General features: G+C 45.9%; 1 protein-coding gene and 3 long non-coding RNA genes across 5 annotated transcripts; 1 reads left to right on the forward strand and 3 right to left on the reverse strand.

Annotated features, from left to right (window-relative positions):
- Positions 1 to 1,912: 1,912 nt before the first annotated feature.
- On the reverse strand, positions 1,913 to 3,033 carry LOC120975259 (uncharacterized). Its single transcript, XR_005771046.3, has 2 exons — positions 2,814 to 3,033; positions 1,913 to 2,104 (listed from the first exon to the last, which is right to left on the reverse strand). It is a non-coding gene; the product is annotated as an uncharacterized lncRNA (long non-coding RNA).
- Positions 3,034 to 3,161: 128 nt separating this feature from the next.
- LOC109771894 (UPF0481 protein At3g47200) lies at positions 3,162 to 5,140 on the forward strand. Of its 2 annotated transcripts, none has more exons than XM_040401889.3 (3): positions 3,162 to 3,429; positions 3,511 to 4,277; positions 4,379 to 5,140. In XM_040401889.3, exons 1-3 carry the CDS (start codon positions 3,400 to 3,402, stop codon positions 4,971 to 4,973), a joined length of 1,392 nt encoding a protein of 463 aa, XP_040257823.1. In that variant the 5' UTR covers positions 3,162 to 3,399; the 3' UTR covers positions 4,974 to 5,140. The 2 variants fall into 2 exon arrangements, with proteins under 2 accessions (XP_040257823.1, XP_020186176.1); XM_020330587.4 differs by having other exon boundaries at positions 3,164 to 3,429; positions 3,518 to 4,277; positions 4,379 to 5,139.
- Positions 5,141 to 7,421: 2,281 nt separating this feature from the next.
- LOC141020877 (uncharacterized) lies at positions 7,422 to 8,912 on the reverse strand. Its single transcript, XR_012180880.1, has 2 exons — positions 7,916 to 8,912; positions 7,422 to 7,565 (listed from the first exon to the last, which is right to left on the reverse strand). It is a non-coding gene; the product is annotated as an uncharacterized lncRNA (long non-coding RNA).
- Positions 8,913 to 12,076: 3,164 nt separating this feature from the next.
- Positions 12,077 to 13,566, reverse strand: LOC141020878 (uncharacterized). The gene is made up of 2 exons (XR_012180881.1): positions 12,571 to 13,566; positions 12,077 to 12,220 (listed from the first exon to the last, which is right to left on the reverse strand). It is a non-coding gene; the product is annotated as an uncharacterized lncRNA (long non-coding RNA).
- Positions 13,567 to 16,294: the final 2,728 nt, after the last annotated feature.

Below are 16,294 nucleotides of genomic sequence, written 5' to 3' on the forward strand. Positions count from 1 at the left end.
GCGGCCCCTCCATGGCCCCCGGTGCCGGTCCCTCCCTCCCGGTTGGGCGCACAGGGCTTGGGCATGGACCGAGGACCACAGGCAGGGACATCAAAGCCCTATCCGTCCATGGGTTTATGTGGCGGCGGTGCATATCTTGAATTCCCGGCATTAAACCTTAGAAATGCACTAAATGCACGGAATATGGCTGGCGCCCCCCGGAAAAGGGGAGGACCTGGCACGTGTCTTTGAACGGACTCTGGTGAGCCCAGAAAAAGTTATTTGGTATTCCTCTGAAACATCCCATTCAGAACATCTTAAAATTATAACATAGCATAAAAAATGTAATCATTAGCATACATGAAATAGAATAATACAATTTATTTATTGCTTCTAACTCATATTTCCATCAACGAGAACTAGCTAGGGATGTTTTCGTGACAAGAAAATTAAATTTTGATCCGACCGTGGGTATGAATATCTCACGAATGAGTTTGGAGGTCATCTGAAGATTGCGGAATTGATCCATAGCTTACACCATGTGGGGCGCCCCAAATAACATGGTGTTTTCGAGCCGCGTAGTCGAATCTTATTGGACAGAGTGAGGTCCATGAGTTTTCAGAACTGTCATTCTCTTTTTGGGTTGTTATTTTGAAGATGTCAAGCCAGTCTTGCAGCTGCTACTTTCTCGAACTTGTGGTGGAACGTGCATTTTGAGTTCAACTTCACGAGGGTGGGTGTATCACTTAATACCAATATCTTCTCCCATGCAGAATATCATTGTTCTGTACTATATTGGAAAACCTTTTTTCTTCAGGTATCAAGAAATCTATGATGATGTTGCGGCGTGATTTATTCAAGTGGATAACATACATTGCATTACTTCCGTGTAGATCACAATATCACCATTGTATAATAACGATATATCGTCTGAGAACCACTATAGTTCCTGTGAGTCCACTGTCGATTGATCAAACTCTCTAAATCATGAAGACAAGATCATCTATAATTAATAAACCAACCTAGATAACTGACTAGGGATCTAGGTTTAGTGTTTATTTTTCCACACATGTTATTTGGTTTTCCTCTAAAACATCTCATTCAGAACATATTAAAATTATAACATAGCATAAAAAACGTAATCATTAACATGAAGAAAATAGAATAATACAACTTGTTTATTGCCTATAATACATATTTCCAAGAACGAGAACTGGATAGGGATGTTTCCTTGAGAAGAAATAAAATTTTGGTGATCCGATCGTGGGTGTGTATATTTGATGAATGAGTTTGGAGGTCTTCTGGAGAATTGCAGAATTGTTCCATAGCTTGCACCGTGTGAGACGCGCCAAATAACATGGTGTGTCCGAGCAGCGTAATCAAATCTCGTTGGACATGGTGAGGTCTATGATGAGTCTTTCAGAACTGCCATTTATGTTTTTTTGTTGTTGCGGGGTTGTCATTTTGAAGATATGTAGCCAGTCTTGCAGCTGCTATTTTCTCGAGCTTGTGGTGGAACGTAGCATTTTGAGTCCAGCTTGACGAGGGTGGGTGCATCGCTTACTACTAACATTTTCCCCCGTTCAGAATATCATTGTTCTGTAGTACTCCCTCCGTCCCAAAATTCTTATCTTATATTTGTCTAAATACGGATGTATCAAGTCACGTTTTAGTATTAGATACATCCGAATCTAGGAAAATCTAAGACAATAATTTTGGTACGGAGGGAGTATAAAATAAAACTTTCGTTCTTGAGGTATCACATAATCTATGATGATTCTCTGGCGCGATTTATTCAAGTGGATAACATACATCACATTACATGAAGGGAGGGGATAGAAGGGTGTACATTACAAGAAGGGGGGCACATGGTTTAACATAGTAGGACCGATAAGCACGATGGTTACATGCATAACATGTTGAGAGGAGCAAGGAGATTAAAAAATACACGTATATATAGTTTCAAGCGAGATCTGATTTGATTATTTATTCCCGCACCAGGGTAGCATGGTTACATTGCCACCGTAATCTTGTTTTCATGGAGGTGTAGCGCCGCGGCAAAAGGGGGGGAACGGGCAGCGGATTCTAGGTGGAAGCCGCGGCTTTTGCTCCCCAACATCAACACCTGCGGTGAGAGGTAGGAAATGATCAACTAACCCGTATATATTATGCTTTTCGGTCGGAGCACTTTTAACATGGTCCCTCTTACCCCCTCTTTTCATATGGAAGGTAAGAAGATAAGAGTTAATCAGACCACTATTTAATGTAATCAACGGCTCGGATCTATTATATACTCTTACCTCTGTTGTGAAAAGAGGAGGTGAGAGTAACAAGCCGACACATGGTGTTGGCGGCTTTGGGTATAGGGTTAGATCATGATGGTCATTGTGTTTGGTTTGCTGACTACCTTGTTGATGTAACCCGTGCTGTAACTGGCGATATTGCCGTGTCTTAAATGAAAACAAAAAAAGAAAAAGAAAAGATGAGGTGAGAGGAACCATGTTAAAAAACCTTGGTCGGAAGAAGATAAACAACCACAAAAAAAAGGAGAATGGGTTGTGGCAGATTGCAGTATGTGACTATACGCGGCAAAAGGGGTTGCAACATTGTTTAGTGCGGTGTACTCTTTCTAGAGTCCATGCTATTCTTTTTTCTACCTTAATTTTTGCATTCGGGCATTTGTACGTTATAGTATGTAGCAGCATGGAACATAACATAGAAACTAAACTAGAGGCATAAGTGGGATAAATAAGCGTGTACTATATATGATGGCGTGATATATAATAAATAAGGCAGTTTGTGTAGAGGGGAAGGCCGGTGAGTAAATTGCTCACCGTGGGTGCCGGCGTCGTCCTTGGGAGCCGCCGCATGAGCAAAGGGGGCGGCTCCGGAGGCGGGGATATCTCTAGCGATGGCTCCTGAGAGCACTAGGAGGGTGCAGAGGCAGAGCAACAGGTACTTTGAACCCATTGGCATTGGGTGGTGGTGAATGATGTTTAAACGACAGAGCAAATTAAGGGAGGCAAGTGGTCGTTGGCAATGTACTCCGGTCGGTCGAGCGAGCAAATTTATAGGCGTGTGTGTTGGTTGGTTACCTGTGTCCACTTGGATAGGGCCGGGCTGGTCCACTCAAATGGCGGTACTGGTCGCCAACTCAAGTGAGTGGCTGGCGGCGCACGAAATTCTGGAATGGGTAGGGTGCAAACATGTCCATGCATGCATCCCTAGACATCCAAATTTTCTGTCTATGAAGCTGGCTATCTCATTCTCGACTATAAATTTGCTCGCTCTACGAGGGTGTGTGGAAGTGGAACTATACATTTCGGAGGGGTTTCAATCTTTGGGTTCTTCATCGTGTGGCCGGCCCGAGTCCGATGTCGGAGAACGGAACTGAGCTTGCACAAGTACCACCCTCCGTGGATGCCACTTCATCTTTCTCGAATAACAACGGTGAGTCGAGATCGAGCTTGAGTTTTCTTAATTGTTGTTGCAGCGGCCGGCATACTGATATCCAAACGTAATACTCCTAAGCATGCAGGACAAAGGGGCGGCAGTGACGACGCCCGCATCCTCCAACTCTCGGAAATCATCGTCACCGAAATGCGTGCTGCCGCCGTAGCTCTCCCACCAGCACCACTGCAGATCTACCGTGTTCCGGAGGCACAGCTCGCCGCCGACAAGGGCGCGTACCAGCCGACGTTCATGCCCCTCGGACCATACCACCGTGGTGACTCCGACTCTGCCACGGAAGAAATGAGGCGCAACCATGAGCGCAAGCCATGGAACATGGCCTGGGCCATGGAAATGGCAGGCGGTGGGCGGTCGGTGGTGGAGTACATGAAGGCCATCGCGTCCATGGAGTCCGAGGCCAGGAGCTGCTACGACCGCGACGTCACCATGGGATGGGACGAGTTCTGCAGGATGCTTTTGCTCGACGGGTTCCAGCTCATCACATTGCTCGGCTTTCTCGGCTCCAATGGCGAAGAGGCGCCACCAGAACCAGAAGAGACGGGCGGCGGCCCAACACCCCAAACAGGTGTTGTGACCAGTTTCGAACATGACTTGATGATGCTGGAGAATCAGATACCATTCTTCGTCGTCCGGAAGTTGTACGCCTTGCTTCATGCCGATGCCGCCGGAAGTGGCCCCATTCCCATTGTGAAGCTAGCCTGGGGAACCATCAGCAATATCATGGGTGACCTCCGGGCGGCCTCAAATCCTCCGCCGGCAGAGTCGTTCCAGCATTTGGTGCATCTGTGCCATATTTACCTCAAGCCAAGCAACCTCCAAGAGCCGCTGTGAGTAGCTCTGCATCCAAGTGATGCATACATCATTCATCGCGTCCTAACATGCAGATGCATGCATAAACTCTCGTAACCTGCATGCATGCAATGTGCAGAGGCCCATGCGGCGACTATGGAGGAAGATTCCGGCGTGCCACCGAGTGTCACGAAGCCGGCGTCAGGTTCAGGCGGCTTCACAATGAACGAGTCCCCTTGCTCGACGTGAGCTTTCTGAACGGGGTGCTGAGGATGGCTCACCACAAGGTCGACGAGAAGACCAACTACATCCTCCGCAACGTCCTCGTGTACGAGCAGAAGTACATCCGGGAGGCGACGAGCCGTGACACCGGCTACGTGACGGCGTACGTGGTGTTCATGTCGCAGCTCCTGGGCAGCCCCGAGGACGTGGCCCTGCTGTCGCGGCGCGGGGTCATCGAGCACCACCTGGGCAGCGACGCCGAGGTGTGCGCCCTGTTCCGTGGCCTGGCGGAGGGGCTCGTCTTCGACCCGTCCAGCGAGCACTACCTCAACGCGGTGGGGGTGAAGCTGGGGGCCTACTGCCGCTCCCGTCTCAACCGGTGGGGCGCCTGGGTCCTCAGGCACCGCCTTGCCAACCCCTGGCTCGCCGTCGCGTGGCTCTTCGGCGCCACGGCCGTGCTGGGCACCATCATTCAGACCGTCATTGCTCTCCTCCAATACGCCCAGCGCTAGCGCTAGATATATAATACTAGTCCATGCATGCTTAATTATGAACTCTCCAAGGAATACCCAGCATCCTGCTTTTTCCTCCCTCCATCTGAATTTCATCTAGCTTAATTGGCTCATGATAAATATATATGTTCAATTATTTCAGCACTAAATTATGGTCCTCAGATGATATATATGCTGTTACACCAGTGTGATGTTTTCTTATTTGCCCTCTCCTACGTCCATGCAGAAATGATGCATGCTACCGGCCTCAAAACTGAACGACGTACGTCCATCAATGCCCCAAACTAGAAGATTAATTAATCTAGTACATACACTGACTGCTAGCATGGGCATTGTAGTGGCAAAACCGGCAGACAAATCCAACGGGAGCTAACCTACTCCCTCCGTCCTTTAAAGGGTGCACTTCCAACTTTTTTGAAAAGTCAATTTTTTTTATATTTGACCGGGTTTATATAATAATACATCAAAATTTATGCCATCAAATTTGTAGCATTAGATTCGTGATAAAATACACTTTCATCATATACTTATTTGATTTCACAAACATTGATATATTTTTGCACAAACTCGGTCAAACTTTGAGATAGTTTGACCCTCCAACAAAGTTGAAAGTACACTCTTTAAAGGACGGAGGGTTGCACAAAATTATGTTATTAACTAAACTACTTTAAGTAAGGATATCTACGTAGTACATACATGCCATAACTTATCTATCCCATCGGTTTTCTGGGCTCACAGCGAATGGCGTGGGAATTAATTGCATTTTCGTCCATGTCGTCCAAGCTAGTTGGTGCGAGGCCGACCCAACATGCACTGCATAATGCCACCGATGTCCCATTCCTCAGCTATTTGCACAACGTACAGCTACCCAATTTTGTCTATATGTGAAGAATTTCACGGTCTAGTGAACACTTGGATCCAATCTAGTCCACCTCGTGTTTTCATTTTACCCACGTACTTTTTCTTTTGAAATAACTACATATATCCCATTAGTAGACAAACTTATTACAGAGAGTACATATGCGGTCACCACATGAGACATACATAGGTGTCTTACATTTTTTGCACTAAAGATCCTCCAACCGGTAAAACTAGAATTTCACAAGTGGAGAACCTTGTGCCTCGCTGAATCGTTTCCCACCATTGTCCTCCACCATCACCAAGGCAATGCTGGAGAAAAAGGAGAACAACCACCATACCAAGATCTGAGGGAGCACCTTCGCATATAAGGATGCTTTTCGAGCCAATGAACCGGACCACCGCAAGCGACGAGACCGAGGCTTCGGCCGGGGTTCTTCCTCGTGTCCATTAGATCCCGGAATCATTAACTTCATCCAACACGGTTGAAGAAGCGGAATGTCGCTGTCTGCTGCCATCCACGTATCCCACTGCAAGACACCAAACACAACTACAACAACCGATGCCAATGCCACCCAGAAGCATGCCAAGCGTCGACCACTAGACACAAATCTCACCGGATCCGAAGACCGGCAAGAACACCAAGCCATCTGCTCCCCTGCACCGCTGGTTAGAGCATCACTGAGATGGAGGAAAAACAAAGGCAAATTATTCGGACGCGGCGTCATCCCTTCCATTGATGCAACGCCTCTGAAAGTAACTAGCCTACCCTATCTCCTTGCCGTAGAGAATCACCGGGGTCCCCGTCCAATCCCACCACCGGAGCGACAAATAGGAGGGACGAGGACCCTCAGCAACGATGGTGGAGAGAGAGGCAGGCAAAAAATCGCCTTATTTTACCCACATACTTGTGTATTTAAGATATCGACGCTCTAACTCTAGAACAAACCATGTTGACTAGACTTGTCATAACATACCTAAAAGATCCGGGAAGTTAACTGTCGTCTGGTCCGAGGCTGTCCAAGTTCGTTGACGACAGATCCACCTTGCACCCTAGCATATATTTCCTCAGCTACTTGCACAACGTACACCTCCCCTATTTTGTCTAAATATGGAGAATTTCACGGTCTAGTGAACACTTTGATCCAATCTGGTCTATGTCGTGTTTTCGTTTTACCCACATACTTGTGTATTTAAGATAGCGACGGTCTAGCTTGAAAACAAACCATCGTTGCTCCACTGGTAGACAAACTTATTACAGAGAGTACATATGCGACACTACTAGGAAAAGGCCTGCTAGTGGCGCACCTGTTTTGCCTATTAATGACGCACTACAGGTGCGCCACTAGCACCACGCCATTAGATTTTATTACTAATGGGGAACCACAGGTGCGCCATTAGTATACCATTCGGTGCTCCACTGGTATTCCCTCCAGGTGCGCCACTAATAACCTTATAGGTGCGCCACTAGTAATAAAGGAAGGTGCGCCACTAATAAGGGCTTAAATGCGCCACTAGTAATGTATTTGGAAAAAAAATCTAAATTTACAAAAAACAACCTATAAGGAAAAATAATTTAAAAACAAAAAATGAAATAGAATCATAATTTTTATTATAGTAAAAATATTACAATGTCTTTACAAGTTTCCAATAAAAGGAAAATTGCAAGGAAATAAAAGAAAATCCTAAAACTAATCTTCTAGTAATCTTTTCTTCTTTTTCTTCACTTTATCCCTGCAAAATGTAACAAAATAGACAGAAAGACAAACAAACTATTTATCTGACAGAGCTAAATAATCAAGGCATTTACCTTTCGATAATATTATTATACTATACTACCAGTATACTACTCCACTTGGATTTTTTAGATGAGCAGATCTGAGATAGACATCTGTTCAAGTGGCTATAGGTAGGCTTGAAGAATTCTTATCGGTTCAAGTGGCTACAGGTAGTTGCACAGCTGGAATATAGACTACTAGTACTATTTGAAAAGAAAACAAGAGCAAATCTGAACGTACTAGTCAGATCCGATCACATTGAGCTAGAAAGAAAATTCATCAGGAAACAAATGGCCGGCGACTTACTTCCAGACATTGAGGATCTCGTTGTGCCCGGCGAAGACGCTGCGGAGCGCGTCGCGGACGGACTGCTCACAGCGATAGCTGCAGCAGATGAACTCGTTGTCCTGCAGGTAGTCCAGCAGCCAGGAATTAAAGATAGGAGGGCTAGAACTGAAAGAACTAACATCTTAGAAAGCAACAGGAGATAATTCATATATGCAAAATACATATGAAGTGGTATTCACCAAATTTGTTGAAACATGAACGAAATGTTTTAGCAGTACCAATGGTACATGTCAAATTAATTGTTCCTGTCATGACAATGTAAAAGTAGTACTTGCATGCCAATGAAGACTTGCTAGTGTCAGATTCTATGAGGTTCAGGACATGTGTAATTGTGCCAAGTTCACTTGTAATGCCATTATTCATGATCTGAACTTTATCCTCCACAAAATAAAATAACAGTTGATCCATGCGAATGATACTTAATTTTGAAGCTACTGTTAATTTATAAACTGAATATAAAGTGAGTTTATAAATTTAGAAACAGAAAATTCAGTTAGGCTACTGTTAACTGAATTTTGGAGTGTATACTTAACAAAGGCTTCATTTGAATGTACAGTCAAATTAAAAAAAATGTGTTCATGGGGCAGCATCACTAAGATTCGACCGTTTTCTGACGGCCAACATATATATGGATAAATCAGAGATTAGACATGCATATAAAAGAAGGAAAATCAAGAAATATTAATCAATTGGGGTAGTCATGGTGTACTCAGTTTTATTACGGTGGCCAACTTTCACTATGTGTATATGTTTGAACAAAAAAACTGTGGAAATAATGATAACGAATGGAACCGAATAGGTTATTAATAATTAGAGATGTAGTGGGCAATCAGGAACAATACTTAACAGCATGATCCTGGAGTACTTTACATTTATTCTATGCCCTTACAGTGAAGTTACTGCATCATATTTCAACTACAACAGTTCAATATTGCAAATATGAACAAGACTGGGAAAAAACAAGAGCTATGAAAATTTCTAACAACAGAATCACTTCAGAAAGTTTAATATCACCAACTATCAAAATCTATGGTTAAACTGCAGGGTGCCGGTTGAAACACACTGCAAGTGTTTGGAAATGGTATCATACTGGACACTGATCAACCTTGAGTTCGGCATTCCTTTTCAAAACAGTAGCTTATACCAATATCTTGTGCTGGTAAGTGGCAACTACTCCCTCCATCCCACAATATAAGAGCGTTTTCCAAACTAACATAGCTTGAAAAACGCTCTTATATTATGGGACTGATGGAGTAGATGACATGTAAAGGAGCCTAGTTCATAGCCTTTATTTATAAGAAGAACATAAGCTGCATGGATTTGCACAAGATGTTATGAAGGAAAATGCACCATATTTAGATACCATGTCATTAGCAGGCGGCTGCCCTTGGTTCCTCATCTTCCAAAGCAAGTGAACTCTCATTTTTAACTCTTGTCATGCAATTTGCCCTAAGCTGTGGATCAAGACAACAGGGGACAAGGAGAAATTATGAGTAATACGAGATGAAGGCACATAAAAGTTATAAGATTGCATGCAACACTGACAGGCAATGCGAGATGGCACCCTAGAGGCAGTTCAGTCCAAAACCTACTCTAAAGATTCATGGTTCCTAACAAAATAGCAGAAAAATGCTTGACTTCACGACACAGCTGACACCCTATTGGCAGTTCTAGGCAATCAACCGAACACCTTGCGCGCATGGCGGCAACACCCATTGTCCAACAATCCAACAGTAGCATCATGCTTCAGACTCCGGCCTGCTGCGCGCGGCATGACAGCATAGAACTAGCGGCGCCGCCGGCGAGATGGGTTGGGAATGGAACAAAGTCAACGAACCTCCTCTCTCCAGTTCGGGCGGCGTGATTTGTTGGGAACCCTCCGGGGGCGAGCCGAATCCATCGTGGCGGCTGGCCGCGCCGATCGCCGGGAGACGAGGCTCCCGCCGGGTCCGGCCCCTTCGCCTCTGCTCTCTCTTGGTCTCGCCGGCGTGGAGAGCGAAGGCCTGGGGACGCGCGCTTCTCGCCGCGGCGCCTGCTCCGGGAAGGCCTGGGGGAGATTTGCCTCGCGCGACAGAGGAACAGAAAATCGCGAGAGGACGGTGGATGGTGCGATTGATGGTCCCGCGCGAGGCGGCGAGGGGAACTCCTCCTCCTACAGCTCGGCGGCCTCCACACCGCGGAGCAACGCCCTCGCCGGAGGACGTGGTCACCAGCTCTCCTCTGGATCCGGTGAGGAGGGTTGGGGAAGGAGCTCACCATGGCTCCATGCCCTGGATCTGGTGTGAGGGAGGGGGAAGGGGGCTCGCCGTGGTCGAGAGGGAGAGGAAGAGGCGCGCGGCCGGGGCTTCCCGATCTAGATCGAAATCGAGGGAGGTGGGTGGGTGTGTCAGGAGGAAGGGGAGGGGAGAGAACGTGACTAGAGGGAGGGATAAGGGGTGATAGCAATGGCGCACTGGTAGGGGGTGCACCATACGTTAAAACTAGTAATGACGCACTATCCCCTGGTGCGCCATTAGTACTTTGAAAAAAATAATTTTTTTTACTAGTGGCGCACCTTGGATGTGGTGCGCCATTAGTATTTGGACACTAATGGCGCACCAACACATGATGCGCCATTAGTATATAGTAGTGGCGTACCACATGTGTGGTGCGCTATTAGTGTCCATATTATCTATAGCCCTTTTCCTAGTAGTGCGGTCACCACATGAGACATGCATAGGTGTCTTACATTTTTTGCACTAAAGATCCTCCAACCGGTAAAACTAGAATTTCACAAGTGGAGAACCTTGTGCCTCGCTGAATCGTTTCCCACCATTGTCCTCCACCATCACCAAGGCAATGCTGGAGAAAAAGGAGAACAACCACCATACCAAGATTTGAGGGAGCACCTTCGCATATAAGGATGCTTTTCGAGCCGATGAACCGGACCACCGCAAGCGACGAGACCGAGGCTCCGGCCGGGGTTCTTCCTCATGTCCATTAGATCCCGGAATCATTAACTTCATCCAACACGGTTGAAGAAGCGGAATGTCGCTGTCTGCTGCCATCCACGTATCCCACTGCAAGACACCAAACACAACTACAACAACCGATGCCAATGCCACCCAGAAGCATGCCAAGCGTCGACCACTAGACACAAATCTCACCGGATCCGAAGACCGGCAAGAACACCAAGCCATCCGCTCCCCTGCACCGCTGGTTAGAGCATCACTGAGATGGAGGAAAAACAAAGGCAAATTATTCGGACGCGGCGTCATCCCTTCCATTGATGCAACGCCTCTGAAAGTAACTAGCCTACCCTATCTCCTTGCCGTAGAGAATCACCGGGGTCCCCGTCCAATCCCACCACCGGAGCGACAAATAGGAGGGACGAGGACCCTCAGCAACGATGGTGGAGAGAGAGGCAGGCAAAAAATCGCCTTATTTTACCCACATACTTGTGTATTTAAGATAGCGACGCTCTAACTCCAGAACAAACCATGTTGACTAGACTTGTCATAACATACCTAAAAGATCCGGGAAGGTAACTGTCGTCTGGTCCGAGGCTGTCCAAGTTCGTTGACGACAGATCCACCTTGCACCCTAGCATATATTTCCTCAGCTACTTGCACAACGTACAACTCCCCTATTTTGTCTAAATATGGAGAATTTCGCGGTCTAGTGAACACTTTGATCCAATCTGGTCTATGTCGTGTTTTCGTTTTACCCACATACTTGTGTATTTAAGATAGCGACGGTCTAGCTTGAAAACAAACCATCGTTGCTCCACTGGTAGACAAACTTATTACAGAGAGTACATATGCGACAGTACTAGGAAAAGGCCTGCTAGTGGCGCACCTGTTTTGCCTATTAATGACGCACTACAGGTGCGCCACTAGCACCACGCCATTAGATTTTATTACTAATGGGGAACCACAGGTGCGCCATTAGTATACCATTCGGTGCTCCACTGGTATTCCCTCCAGGTGCGCCACTAATAACCTTATAGGTGCGCCACTAGTAATAAAGGAAGGTGCGCCACTAATAAGGGCTTAAATGCGCCACTAGTAATGTATTTGGAAAAAAAATCTAAATTTACAAAAAACAACCTATAAGGAAAAATAATTTAAAAACAAAAAATGAAATAGAATCATAATTTTTATTATAGTAAAAATATTACAATGTCTTTACAAGTTTCCAATAAAAGGAAAATTGCAAGGAAATAAAAGAAAATCCTAAAACTAATCTTCTAGTAATCTTTTCTTCTTTTTCTTCACTTTATCCCTGCAAAATGTAACAAAATAGACAGAAAGACAAACAAACTATTTATCTGACAGAGCTAAATAATCAAGGCATTTACCTTTCGATAATATTATTATACTATACTACCAGTATACTACTCCACTTGGATTTTTTAGATGAGCAGATCTGAGATAGACATCTGTTCAAGTGGCTATAGGTAGGCTTGAAGAATTCTTATCGGTTCAAGTGGCTACAGGTAGTTGCACAGCTGGAATATAGACTACTAGTACTATTTGAAAAGAAAACAAGAGCAAATCTGAACGTACTAGTCAAATCCGATCACATTGAGCTAGAAAGAAAATTCATCAGGAAACAAATGGCCGGCGACTTACTTCCAGACATTGAGGATCTCGTTGTGCCCGGCGAAGACGCTGCGGAGCGCGTCGCGGACGGACTGCTCACAGCGATAGCTGCAGCAGATGAACTTGTTGTCCTGCAGGTAGTCCAGCAGCCAGGAATTAAAGATAGGAGGGCTAGAACTGAAAGAACTAACATCTTAGAAAGCAACAGGAGATAATTCATATATGCAAAATACATATGAAGTGGTATTCACCAAATTTGTTGAAACATGAACGAAATGTTTTAGCAGTACCAATGGTACATGTCAAATTAATTGTTCCTGTCATGACAATGTAAAAGTAGTACTTGCATGCCAATGAAGACTTGCTAGTGTCAGATTCTATGAGGTTCAGGACATGTGTAATTGTGCCAAGTTCACTTGTAATGCCATTATTCATGATCTGAACTTTATCCTCCACAAAATAAAATAACAGTTGATCCATGCGAATGATACTTAATTTTGAAGCTACTGTTAATTTATAAACTGAATATAAAGTGAGTTTATAAATTTAGAAACAGAAAATTCAGTTAGGCTACTGTTAACTGAATTTTGGAGTGTATACTTAACAAAGGCTTCATTTGAATGTACAGTCAAATTAAAAAAATGTGTTCATGGGGCAGCATCACTAAGATTCGACCGTTTTCTGACGGCCAACATATATATGGATAAATCAGAGATTAGACATGCATATAAAAGAAGGAAAATCAAGAAATATTAATCAATTGGGGTAGTCATGGTGTACTCAGTTTTATTACGGTGGCCAACTTTCACTATGTGTATATGTTTGAACAAAAAAACTGTGGAAATAATGATAACGAATGGAACCGAATAGGTTATTAATAATTAGAGATGTAGTGGGCAATCAGGAACAATACTTAACAGCATGATCCTGGAGTACTTTACATTTATTCTATGCCCTTACAGTGAAGTTACTGCATCATATTTCAACTACAACAGTTCAATATTGCAAATATGAACAAGACTGGGAAAAAACAAGAGCTATGAAAATTTCTAACAACAGAATCACTTCAGAAAGTTTAATATCACCAACTATCAAAATCTATGGTTAAACTGCAGGGTGCCGGTTGAAACACACTGCAAGTGTTTGGAAATGGTATCATACTGGACACTGATCAACCTTGAGTTCGGCATTCCTTTTCAAAACAGTAGCTTATACCAATATCTTGTGCTGGTAAGTGGCAACTACTCCCTCCATCCCACAATATAAGAGCGTTTTCCAAACTAACATAGCTTGAAAAACGCTCTTATATTATGGGACTGATGGAGTAGATGACATGTAAAGGAGCCTAGTTCATAGCCTTTATTTATAAGAAGAACATAAGCTGCATGGATTTGCACAAGATGTTATGAAGGAAAATGCACCATATTTAGATACCATGTCATTAGCAGGCGGCTGCCCTTGGTTCCTCATCTTCCAGAGCAAGTGAACTCTCATTTTTAACTCTTGTCATGCAATTTGCCCTAAGCTGTGGATCAAGACAACAGGGGACAAGGAGAAATTATGAGTAATACGAGATGAAGGCACATAAAAGTTATAAGATTGCATGCAACACTGACAGGCAATGCGAGATGGCACCCTAGAGGCAGTTCAGTCCAAAACCTACTCTAAAGATTCATGGTTCCTAACAAAATAGCAGAAAAATGCTTGACTTCACGACACAGCTGACACCCTATTGGCAGTTCTAGGCAATCAACCGAACACCTTGCGCGCATGGCGGCAACACCCATTGTCCAACAATCCAACAGTAGCATCACGCTTCAGACTCCGGCCTGCTGCGCGCGGCACGACAGCATAGAACTAGCCGCGCCGCCGGCGAGATGGGTTGGGAATGGAACAAAGTCAACGAACCTCCTCTCTCCAGTTCGGGCGGCGTGATTTGTTGGGAACCCTCCGGGGGCGAGCCGAATCCATCGTGGCGGCTGGCCGCGCCGATCGCCGGGAGACGAGGCTCCCGCCGGGTCCGGCCCCTTCACCTCTGCTCTCTCTTGGTCTCGCCGGCGTGGAGAGCGAAGGCCTGGGGACGCGCGCTTCTCGCCGCGGCGCCTGCTCCGGGAAGGCCTGGGGGAGATTTGCCTCGCGCGACAAAGGAACAGAAAATCGCGAGAGGACGGTGGATGGTGCGATTGATGGTCCCGCGCGAGGCGGCGAGGGGAACTCCTCCTCCTACAGCTCGGCGGCCTCCACACCCCGGAGCAACGCCCTCGCCGGAGGACGTGGTCACCAGCTCTCCTCTGGATCCGGTGAGGAGGGTTGGGGAAGGAGCTCACCATGGCTCCATGCCCTGGATCTGGTGTGAGGGAGGGGGAAGGGGGCTCGCCGTGGTCGAGAGGGAGAGGAAGAGGCGCGCGGCCGGGGCTTCCCGATCTAGATCGAAATCGAGGGAGGTGGGTGGGTGTGTCAGGAGGAAGGGGAGGGGAGAGAACGTGACTAGAGGGAGGGGATAAGGGGTGATAGCAATGGCGCACTGGTAGGGGGTGCACCATACGTTAAAACTAGTAATGGCGCACTATCCCCTGGTGCGCCATTAGTACTTTTGAAAAAAAATAATTTTTTTAGTAGTGGCGCACCGTGGATGTGGTGCGCCATTAGTATTTGGACACTAATGGCGCACCAACACATGGTGCGCCATTAGTATATAGTAGTGGCGCACCACATGTGTGGTGCGCTATTAGTGTCCATATTATCTATAGCCCTTTTCCTAGTAGTGCGGTCACCACATGAGACATACATAGGTGTCTTACATTTTTTGCACTAAAGATCCTCCAACCGGTAAAACTAGAATTTCACAAGTGGAGAACCTTGTGCCTCGCTGAATCGTTTCCCACCATTGTCCTCCACCATCACCAAGGCAATGCTGGAGAAAAAGGAGAACAACCACCATACCAAGATTTGAGGGAGCACCTTCGCATATAAGGATGCTTTTCGAGCCGATGAACCGGACCACCGCAAGCGACGAGACCGAGGCTTCGGCCGGGGTTCTTCCTCATGTCCATTAGATCTCGGAATCATTAACTTCATCCAACACGGTTGAAGAAGCGGAATGTCGCTGTCTGCTGCCATCCACGTATCCCACTGCAAGACACCAAACACAACTACAACAACCGATGCCAATGCTACCCAGAAGCATGCCAAGCGTCGACCACTAGACACAAATCTCACCGGATCCGAAGACCGGCAAGAACACCAAGCCATCTGCTCCCCTGCACCGCTGGTTAGAGCATCACTGAGATGGAGGAAAAACAAAGGCAAATTATTCGGACGCGGCGTCATCCCTTCCATTGATGCAACGCCTCTGAAAGTAACTAGCCTACCCTATCTCCTTGCCGTAGAGAATCACCGGGGTCCCCGTCCAATCCCACCACCGGAGCGACAAATAGGAGGGACGAGGACCCTCAGCAACGATGGTGGAGAGAGAGGCAGGCAAAAAATCGCCTTATTTTACCCACATACTTGTGTATTTAAGATAGCGACGCTCTAACTCCAGAACAAACCATGTTGACTAGACTTGTCATAACATACCTAAAAGATCCGGGAAGGTAACTGTCGTCTGGTCCGAGGCTGTCCAAGTTCGTTGACGACAGATCCACCTTGCACCCTAGCATATATTTCCTCAGCTACTTGCACAACGTACAACTCCCCTATTTTGTCTAAATATGGAGAATTTCGCGGTCTAGTGAACACTTTGATCCAATCT

Source organism: Aegilops tauschii, chromosome 3, assembly GCF_002575655.3.
Source record: "Aegilops tauschii subsp. strangulata cultivar AL8/78 chromosome 3, Aet v6.0, whole genome shotgun sequence".
Lineage (NCBI taxonomy): Eukaryota > Viridiplantae > Streptophyta > Magnoliopsida > Poales > Poaceae > Aegilops > Aegilops tauschii.